This window comes from Garra rufa, chromosome 10 (genome assembly GCF_049309525.1).
Source record: "Garra rufa chromosome 10, GarRuf1.0, whole genome shotgun sequence".
NCBI lineage: Eukaryota > Metazoa > Chordata > Actinopteri > Cypriniformes > Cyprinidae > Garra > Garra rufa.
The window spans coordinates 1,935,486-1,946,769 of NC_133370.1; the positions used below are offsets into that span (position 1 = coordinate 1,935,486).

An 11,284-nucleotide genomic window follows, 5' to 3' on the forward strand; every position below is an offset into this window, starting at 1 on the left:
AACAGGAGATGGACTTTTTCACTAGAGGAAGTGTTATTATTGATTATGGACAATTTGAGTTAAAAACACCTTAAATGCTGTTTCATGTATGTTAAGTTATTTACACTGTTAAAGAGTTGGGTTCCAATGCTAAACATGGCCATAGTTTCAAAAAACGATTTGGATGTATAACAGAGTATTTCCGTGCCAAATACACACTCCTGGGTTTCTTACAAGTTTCAGAATTATTTTTTTATTTTTTATTCCATATATGAACAATTAACTTCAACGATAAAGTAGGCTACAGCAGTGGATGACAATTATGAACACAGAAATAACAGAGGACAACAATAAAGAAAGTACAGAGGCAGTAAATCAGAATTACATACCATTCAGCAGATCATTATACAGTTTCATACATTTGACACTTTTCTTAGCGTTATAATTAGGTAGTTTAAGTCACAAAGAAAATTATCTTAGTAATGTTGAAGAAAATTTACATTTATGAATACAATATTTTCCCTATAAAATAAATATAGTATATTTCCTATATATTCTATAGGAAAAATAACCAAATATGCTCAATATAGTTAAAGGAACACTCCAATTTTTTTGGTAATAGGCTCATTCTCCAACTCCCCCTGAGTTAATAAGTTGAGTTTTACCGTTTTGAAATCCATTCAGCCGTTCTCCTGTTCTGGCGATATCACTGTTAGCATAGCTTAGCATAGATCATTGAATCCTATGAGACCAGTAGCATCACGTTCAAAAATGACCAACGAGTTTCCATATTTGTCCTATTTAAAACTTGACTCTTCTGTAGTTATATTGTGTACTAATACCGGCAGAAAATGTAAAGCTGTGATTTTCTAGGCTGCCGTAATATGGCCGAAGCAGGCGGAGTAATATGTGGAAACACTAACCTAGCTGGGAACTAATTGCGTCCATATTACTGCAGTAAACGTCCTTGACTATTACGCCGGAATGGGAGTGTAGTTCCTAATCTTATCAGCCTAGAAAATCGCAGCTTTACATTTTCCGCCGGTCTTAGGCCCCGATCACACCGAACGCGTTTTTGCAGTGAGAGGCGCCTTTTTTGAATGGTTTTCTGTTGGCAGTGAGCGTTCTGCGCGCTGCTTATGCGCCCCGGGCGCCTCGCCTTTTTGCAGAAGCGCTCTGAGCGCCTGAAGTTGAAAAAAAAGCAACTCTGAGTGGAAAAACGCCCGACGTCATTCGCGTTTTTTCCATTGTCCAATCGAATGAATGGAGAGGCGGGCCTTCTGTTGTGGTGACGAAAGTTTACTGTTGCTTAAAAAGTCTGGAGACTGCAAGAAATGGAGGAGAAACTTTTGGTGTCTGTCGTGGGTAACCCGGAGCTGTATTTTATAGGGTTTCTGCTAATATGAAAGTTTAATTAACAGCAAAAACCAAAGATTTTAGAGCGCTCGCGCTATAATTCTTTGATTTGACTGACAGGACAGCTGTTTTGGTTGTTGCTTAGCAACATAAAAAAAAACGCAGCACACTGCTCTTTCTTAAAAGTCACCCAAAAAAAGGCAGCGCTGTGCGACTCAAGTTTTTAGAACTAAAAGACGCGTTCGGTGGGATCGGGGTCTTTGTCAGGCAACGCTCCCAACGCATCTAGTTTGCACACTTCCCCTGAATAAACCATGGCAAACTAGTAGGGACTGGATATTTTGGAATCTTCTCATGACCATTTTTCGCTAGCTAACGAAATGGGAAATAATTACATTGAGAAAAGATTTGATAAATCCCGATCTCTTCGGCGATGTTCATCCAAGCAAGTTCCTTTACATTCCTGTCTTTATACAACAACGAGGACGGATCATACAATTCTCTGCGATTGCAGACGGCTACAATGAGCTTGTCTTCCATTGTTGAAAATGTTTTTTTTTCTGCTTCCGCTTCATTCAAGATACGTGTGGTGATGTCGCTACAGTGAGACGCTCTGATTGGTTGACACACTGCGTCAAGTGCGTCAAGTGCGTCAAAAGTTCAGCTAGCTGAACTTCTGCGTTGCTTGCGTTTGCTGCGTTGATGGTTGAAAAGTTGACGGATCCAACGCACACAACACACCGCAGAGCCTCTGACGGACTCAACCATAGACTTTACATGTAATCATGCCGCAACTGACACTGACGTTTGGGGTGGTGTGAGCGCACCATAAGTACACTATATAACTACAGAAGAGTCAAGTTTTAAAGGTCCCATATCGTCAAAATCAAAATTTCCTGGCTTTTTTCATGATAACTAAGGTCTAGGGGCTATCTAACTACCATATGAGTTTCAAAACAGTCAATCCACAGTAAACTGCACACAGCCTGCTTAAAGTAGCTGTTCATTTTCAGGAGCCGCTGTGACTTCCGTAACGATGTGACGTCCGATCGACTCAGTCACCGCCTTCAGTCACAAACCAACGTCCCACCCTCCTTTTGTCAAACCCCCAGACAACAACGCATCCATTCCATTATTGAGCAACAACAACACGAAAACAAGTGGAGAAAACCCTGTTCAGTCGATAGATGTCAAGCTACGATCATTACACAGGCTTCAGAACAACGTGAATATAAGAGACCAGCGGCACGTCAACTTCAGCCTCTTTCACACAGCGATTCCGGTAAATACACGCATAATGTGTCCCACGATTTGTTCCGGAATTGTTTAATTTGGTTCATTCACAGTTGTTTTCCGGAATCTGTGCTTGCTTTACACACAACCCATAAAGACATGTGACGTTTGGATGTGAGATGTAATGCGACGCATACGTTTCACTGATTGTTAAACTGAAACTAACCTGAACAAACTGTGCTTCAGTGCTGATAGTGAGGAGCTGGCTCTGCCTGATGATCGCTGCTTCATTCCACTTTGCACGTAACGTTATTTTTCGTTGTGAAGAGTCGCTTGATAACGTGCATCATTACTACAACACTGCCTTTAGGTTCTGGCTTTGGTTCACACAGTTTCCGTAATTTTCCAGAATCAGCGCGCATTGTGAAAGGGGCTTTACTAAAGCAACAGTTATGTAGCTTACTGTATTCAGTGTTTGAAAAAGAAAAAAAACATTAATGATCATTCTAAAATATGATATCCTGTTGAGTATCAGCTCTCTCTATTGCTCTGAGCTCGCTTACGCTTACAGCATACATGACCGTAGTTACCTGTGATTGGCCTGGTTGTGCGTCACTCAGAAAACAACTGGCCAATCAGAAGAGAGGCTCATGAATATTAATTAGATGGGCCAAAATCGACCTGTTTTTGACAGAGCTCCTAAAAAAGGAGCTGTAAAAATATATTGAGAAGGATTTTGGCACTTATACCGCAAATATATATTCTTAAGGACATCAACAAATAAAATAAACCTCCAGAAATGTGTACGATATGGGACCTTTAAATAGGACAAATATGGAAACTCGTTGGTCATTTTTGAACGCGATGCTACTGGTCTAATAGGATTTAATGATCTATGCTAAGCTATGCTAAAAGTGATATCGCCAGAACAGGAGAACGGCTGAACGGATTTCAAAACGGTAAAAGTCAACTTATAACTCAGGAGGACTTGGAGAATGAGCTTATTTCCAAAAAAAAAAAAAAAAAAAAAACAGTGGAGTGTTCCTATAAATCGATGTTTAAATTTGATTTTGGCTCTCTTCATGACGTCCTGAAGGGTGGAACTCCTTGTATGGGCATTTTTCCGGAAGAGCGCGCCCGCGCACACATTGACCAGAGCCAGCGCAAGAGCAGCTTTATTTAGCTGAACTTCTGAGGAAGTTCACTTGGAAAGAATAGCTTTGAAGAAGTGTGTTTTTGGTTGTAAGGCAAAGATAACCTTGCTCAGCTTCCCGAAGAACCCAGCGTTATGTGAACGGTAGATGTAGTTTGTTTTCCAGGGGCAGAGACGGAGTTTTGCTAGTGTGTTTGTTGACGAACGTTTTATAAACAAGGCCCAGTTCGACGCTGGATTCGTATGTCGTTTGATACTGAAAGATGGAGCGGTCCCAGTTATAAAATAAATCCCGTCCATGATCCAGAACTGCAAATAGTAAGTGAAACGGCATCAAACGTATGTGTTTTGTTGGCAATCGGCTAACACTCGCTCGTGCTCCTCAATCATAAGCTCCGCCCACGGCGCGTCTCCAGGAACTCGGCTGTTTTCGGAGAGAATCGTAAAGCTGTATCTTTCTTTTGTAAATATGGTCAAACTAAAGACTTTTTGGAGATATGAAGGATGCATATCTGGCACTCAATATTAACATGAGATTTTGTGTGTGTGTGTGTGTGTGTGTGTGTGTGTGTGTGTGTGTGTGTGTGTGTGTGTGTGTGTGTGTGTGTGTGTGCGCGCGCGCGTGCGTGCGTGTTATGATGGATTTGTTTCAGCTTTTGTCTTCTCAAGATGTTAACTGATGGACTGGAGTGGTGTGTTTTGTCAGCTGATGTGATGATGGAGGTTCATAAATGAAGTTTAGTCCTTGACCAGAAAAATACACACTTTAATATCTTGATGATGGTGTTTAAAATAACTAATATCACTCTGATTGGTTCCACTGGTGTGGCCTGACTCACAGCTGACAGTTTTCCCTGTTCAATCACTGGAGTTTATTATCATGTGATAAGCATGCCGTTTCTGCATGGCCTTTGTATGGCTATGAGATTCACAACACTCATTCCAGTTTCCTTTCAGGCCTGTTGTGTAAATGTTCCCTTGACCTTAATATAGCCATATGCACACACAGGACATACACTACCGCTCAAATGTTTGGGATCAGTACAATTTTTAATGTATTTTTAACATTGTATGGGTCAAAATTATCAATTTTTCTTTAATGCCAAAAATCATTAGGATATTAAGTTCCATAAAGATATTTAGTAAATTTCCTACTGTAAATATGTCAAAACTTAATGTTTGATTAGTAATATGCATAGCTAAGAACTTAATTTGGACAACTTTAAAGGCGATTTTCTCAATATTTAGATTTTTTTTTTTCCACCCTCAGATTCTAGATTTTCAAATAGTTGTATCTCAGCCAAATATTGTCCAATCCTAACAAACCATACATCAATGGAAAGCTAATTTATGACTGGTTTAGTGGTCCAGAGTCACATTTGAGGTGATGACTGTGAGAGTGTTTTGCAGTATATGATGTCTGAGCTTTGAAACACTGGCTGTGTTAACACATGTAGATGTGACGTATTACAGAAACAAAAGCAGAAACATTCCTACAGTCCTAAATAAAAGTGGAAGGAACTTTACCAACACTGTCAGTATTTTTCCACTTTCTGTCTGAGAGCCTTGAGATCCTAGAACATTCTGATGCCCTGCTGAGTCCGATTGTCCTCCACAAAGCCGGTACATTTCCACTGTCTCAAAGTGCTTAAAAAATTCCATGGAGTCTTTGCAGAGACACAACATAGTTTTGTTGTTTTTGTCTGTTTTGAAATGTGTTTATACTTGCCTGATCCTTCACACGATTCCTGTCTAGGGCTGGATGACCAATATCATGTACTAAAAGACACTGGGATTAAAACTGTGCCATTCTGATGCAAGGATTACAAATGCTGTTTAGAAGTTAATGTTTTGATTTATTTATTTGCAATGCATTGAAATTGTGCCTTTGCAATGCTGCTGAGAAATTAATATTTTCTCTGCAATGAATACAATTTATTAAATTTCAATTATATTGATTTATTCCTGTATTTTAGATTTATTGTATTTAAATGCACTTCTGATGCCACGATTACAAATTCTGCTGAGAAATGTGTTTATTCTTAAAAAATAAGTTTTATTTCTTCAGTATTAATAATTGCATATAATATATATTTTCATTGAAGAAGTTTAGTCCTTGACCAGAAAAAAAAAAACACTAAAATAAAAATAAAATAGATTTTTTCATGTATTTAGATTTAGTTTATTTATATGCACTTCTGATGCCACGATTACAAATGCTGTCGAGAAATGTATGTTTATTATTAAAAAATTAATTCTTTCTTAAGTATTAATAATTGCATATAACAACATATTTTCATGAATGAAGTTTAGTCCTTGACTAGAAAAAATACACACATTAAAATATATTAAACATCAGTATAATTTATCTATTGATGTTTAGTTTGATTATTTAGATTTATTTTATTTGTATGCACTTCTGATGCCACGATTACAAATGCTGCCGAGAAATGAATGTTTATTCTTAAAAAAAATACATTTTCTTTCTTCATTTTTAATAATTGCATATAACATATTTTCATAAATGTGACCCTGGAACACAAAACCAGTCTTAAGTCGCTGGGGTATATTTGTAGCAATAGCCAAAAATACATAGTATGGGTCAAAATTATTGATTTTTCTTTTATGCCAAAAATCATTAGGAAATTAAGTAAAGATCATGTTCCATGAAGATTTTTTTGTAAAATTCCTACTATAAATATATCAAAATGTAATTTTTGATTAGTAATATGCATTGTTAAGAACTTAATTTGGACAACTTTAAAGGTGATTTTTCTCAGTATTTTGATTTTTTTGCACCCTCAGATTCCAGATTTTCAAATAGATGTATCTCGGCCAAATATTGTCCTATCCTAACAAACCATACATCAATAGAAAGCTTATACATCTCAGTTTTGTAAAATTTAACCTTATGACTGGTTTTGTGGTCCAGGGTCACAAATGAGGTTTAGTCCTGGGCTAGAAAAAATACACACATTAAAATACATTATCAATAAAATTGATTTATTCATGTTTATTTAGATTTAGATTTATTTTAATGTATATGCACGTTTGATTCTATGATTACAAATGCTGCCAAGAAATAAATTGTTTATTCTTAAAAAATATGTTCTTTCTTTAGTATTAATAATTGCATTTAACATATATTTTCATAAATGAACTTTAGTCCTTGACCAGAAAAATACACACATTAAAATAAACATAAAATTGATTTATTCATGCATTTATTTAGATTATTAAGATTTATAATTCTGTTGAGAAATGCTTATTCTTTAAAAATACGTTTTCTCTCTCCGGTATTAATAATTGCATATAACATATATTAAAAAGTACTCAAAATGTATTGAATAAAAATATTTATTTATTTTATGCATGTGAAAAGTTCAACTTACACAAGTTGTTTAGTCAAGAAACTGCATTTCTTGTTGCATCTTAAATGCATTTAGGTGAAATGTGTTTTATGTGCATTTTACAATTCAGATTATTCCCTAATATCCATTCAGTGCACGGTGGGATTCGTTCAGCTTTTTGTCTTACAGCCTACAGAAGCATCCTTCCTCACATTTTGGTGCACGAGTGGAACAATCGAGAAGGATTTGGTAACTCCGCCCAAAGCGGATAAAGTCACACCGGCGGCGGCGAACCGGCAGAAGGAGCTGGAGACGCGGAAGCTGCTCGACTCACTGTCACGACACTAAACTAGCTGAAGAGATAACCTACAGACTTTTCATTTTAGATCCTAAAACTAAAACCTTATTCTATTTGCCTTCGGGGAATATCACTAAAGGTATGTCTAGTGCTGAAAAGACTTTTATTAAATGATGTTGCATTGTATTAGTGAATATTACATGCAGTTTCAATGCAATAGGCTGTATTTCATCATTTCATGTTGCATTTGTATATTTGACTTGTTAATGATTTTGCATCGTCTCGGTTGTTGCAGGTGGATCATCATGCCTGAGAGAGTTCGTATCAACAGCGCTAATGTGAAATACACTGACAAACACATCGAGTCGCGTTACTGTTACCACTCTGCATCTGTGCTTAGAGATGGAGAAACGTTCACGGTGAGTCTCTGAACCCTTTAAACTCATGCAGTTCAATGCAACTTTTATTTGAGAGTCTGAATTAGAAATTGCATTGCATTTTCTTCCTTTTCCGGGTAGTTGCGTACATGCAACTGCTGTTAGACAACATTTAAAGTGTTTTGCATGTTATGTTGTTAAGGTGACGCCCTCCAGCACCGAGTGCACCTTCCGCACCGAGAGGAAAGTGCCCAGGCTGGGTGTGATGCTCGTGGGATGGGGTGGAAATAACGGCACTACGGTCACAGCTGCTGTTTTGGCGAATAAACTGGGTCTGACCTGGAAAACCAAGACTGGCGTCAAGGTATGTCTTTTATCATTTCAGAATCAATTAGCGATGTGTAAATGACCTTAAGTTCAAACATTGGTAAGTTTGGGATCAGAACATTTAAAAAAAAAAAATTAATAAGTTTTTAGTGCTCATCAAGGCTGTGTTTATTTGATTAAAAATACAGAAAAATATATTATATTGTAAAATATTTTTACAATGTAAAACAAGGTTTTTCTATATTAATATACATTAAAATGTAATTTATATCTTTGATTAAAGTTAAATTTTTTTAAATCATTACTTAAGTCTTCAGTGTGTGTTTTGGAACTTGTGATACTTTTTTCAGAATTCTTTGATCAATAAAAGGTTAAAAAGAGCATAGAACAGGTTTCTAACAATATACACTACTACATAATTTTTATTCTTTTTTTTTTTAAAGAAGTTAATACTTTTATTTATCAAGGATGTGTTAAATTAATATAAAGTGATAGTATAGATTTACATTGTTAGAAAAGATTTATATTTGAAATAAATGTTCTTTTTAACTTATCAAGTAATCTTCAAAACAAGTATCACAGGTTCCAAAAAATATTATGCAATACAACTGTTTCCAACATTGATAATTCTAATAATAAATCAGCATTTTAGAATAATTTCTGAAGGATTGTGTGACACTGAAGACTGTAGTAATGATTCAGAAAAATTCAGCTTTGATCACAACAATAAATACATTTTTAATGTATATTAAAATAAAAGAACATTATTTCAGATTGTAATAATATTTCACAATATTACATTGTTTTTCTGTATTTTTTATCTAATAAACAGCCTTTATGATCATAAGAAACTTCTTTTATTTTAGCAATTTATTTTGCCTGATTATGCATGCTTATTTATATATATATATATATGCATATATATGCGTGTATATGTGTGTATATATATATAGATATATGTGTGTGTGTGTGTGTGTATAAATATATATATATTTATATATGTACACAAACAAAAAAATTATTAAATATTTTTACTATTTAAAATAACTGTTTTCTGTTTAAATATATTTTAAAATGTAATTTTATTCCTGTGATCAAAGCTGAATTTTCAGCATCATTACTCCTGTCTTCAGTGTCACATGATCCTTCAGAAATCATTCTAATATACTGATTTGCTGCTCAAGAAACATTTATTATTAATATTATTATCACTATTTAACACAGTAATTTTTTTTAGAATTCTTTTAGATCTACAACATTTATCTGAAAAAAAAAGCTTTTGTAACATTTTATACTATACCATTCAAAAGCTTGGAGTCAGTATAGTTTATTTATTTAATTTTATTTTTGTGGTGAAATAAGTGATATAAATTAATACTTTTATTTACCAAGGATGCTTTAAATTAATCAAAAGTGGTGATAAAGACATTTATGATGTTACAAAAGAATTATATTTCAGATTAACGCTGTTCTTCTGAACTTTATATTCGTCAAAGAAACCTGAAAGAATTGTACTCAGCTGTTTTCAACATAAAAATAATAATAAATGTTTGTTGAGATTTCTGAAGGATCATGTGACTGGAGTAAATGATGCAAAAATCAGCTTTAAAATCACAGGAATAAATTACATTTAAAAAAATATTCAAATAGAAAACAGTTATTTTAAATGGTAAAAATATTTCAAAATTTTACTATTTTTGCTGTAATTTGGATCAAATAAATGCAGGCTTCGTGAGCAGAAGATACTTTACAAACCATTATAATTCTTACTGTTCAAAAACTTTTGACTGGTCCATTCCTTTGCAGTTATGTGTTATACATTATTAAAGTAATGCAGCGAAAACAAAAAATATATGATTTATCTTGGTTATATTAATGTTAATGAAGAAATTATGGGAATGTTTCTTTTTAATTGTTCTGAAACAAGTAGCAACGTTTAAAAAAGTGAGTAATGTTACATTTTGAGAACATTGTTAAACAGCAGATATTAAATGAATGTTCTGTTAATGTTACTGGAAGAAGTTTTGTTCATAACTTCTGAGAACGTTTCCTGTCAGCTGGGAATCATCTTGTGATGTCCTTCTTTCAGAAAGCGAATTACTACGGCTCGTTGCTGGAATCGTCTACGGTGTGTCTGGGATCCGGCCCGGATGGAGAGGTTTACGTTCCTTTCAGAGATCTGCTGCCTATGGTGCATCCCAATGACATTGTGTTTGATGGCTGGGATATCTCATCTCTGGACCTCGGCAGAGCCATGGAGCGCGCTCAGGTTCTAGACTGGAGTCTGCAGGAGAAGCTTTATCCACACATGAGCCAGCTCAAACCCAGACCCTCCATCTACATCCCAGAATTCATAGCTGCTAACCAGGAGCACAGAGCCGACAACTTCATCAGAGGAACCAAAGCAGAACAGGTGAAGTACTATTCACAGCTGCACTGCTTAATAAATATATCGGTATATAACGCTGTATAAGAAAGTTTCACATTAGTTAACTAAATTACAAAAATGTTAAAATTCATTTTATTTTTTGTGCATTTTACAATGCGACTTCCTTTACTGGATAGATGCATTCATTCACACAATTTTTTAATGTACTTTGCATGTTTACCTAAATTACTAAAATGAAAATTAATTTTAGTTTTGTGCATTGCTGAATGCAATTCAACTTTGCTTTTCTTTTCTTTTTACAGCTTTATTTACAACTTTTAAAAAAACCATAAAGTTGCATTGTGTTTCCTTCCTTTTTTGGGTAGTTGCATACATCCACACAACATTTTAAAAGTTGTTTGCATGTATAACTAAATTACCAAGTTGTTAAAATTCATGTAAGTCGTGTGCATTTTACAATGCAACTTACTTTATTGGATAGATGCATACGTTCATACAATCTTTGAATGTGCTTTGCATGTATACCTAAATTACACAAATGTAAATTAATTTTAGTTTTGTGCATTGCTAAATGCAATGCAACTTTGCTTTTCTTATCTTTTTACAACTTTATTTACAACTTTTTAAAAAGTTTTTTTTTTTTTTAATCATAAAGTTGCGTTGTGTTTGCTTGCATACATTCACACAACATTTAAAAAAGTTGTTCGAATGTATAACTAAATTACATTATTATTAAAAATGTTAAAATTAATTGTAGTTAACAAATAATAAATGCTTTCAAATTATTTTTTTTATTGCTATTTCACGTTGCCAAATGTTTAC

The 11,284-nt window shown here is 34.6% G+C and overlaps 1 protein-coding gene across 2 annotated transcripts in view; it reads left to right on the forward strand.

Annotated features, from left to right (window-relative positions):
- Positions 1-7,355: 7,355 nt before the first annotated feature.
- LOC141344420 (inositol-3-phosphate synthase 1-A-like) overlaps positions 7,356-11,284 on the forward strand; it is a 38,487-nt gene continuing 34,558 nt past the window's right edge. The window contains exons 1-4 of one of the 2 annotated variants that reach the window (XM_073849307.1): positions 7,356-7,508; positions 7,665-7,788; positions 7,949-8,110; positions 10,163-10,486. In XM_073849307.1, coding sequence (XP_073705408.1) covers positions 7,675-7,788; positions 7,949-8,110; positions 10,163-10,486 — 600 coding nt within the window. In that variant the 5' untranslated portion in view covers positions 7,356-7,508; positions 7,665-7,674. The remainder of the gene's footprint in view (positions 7,509-7,664; positions 7,789-7,948; positions 8,111-10,162; positions 10,487-11,284) is intronic. The other variant, XM_073849308.1, reaches the window with a different exon arrangement.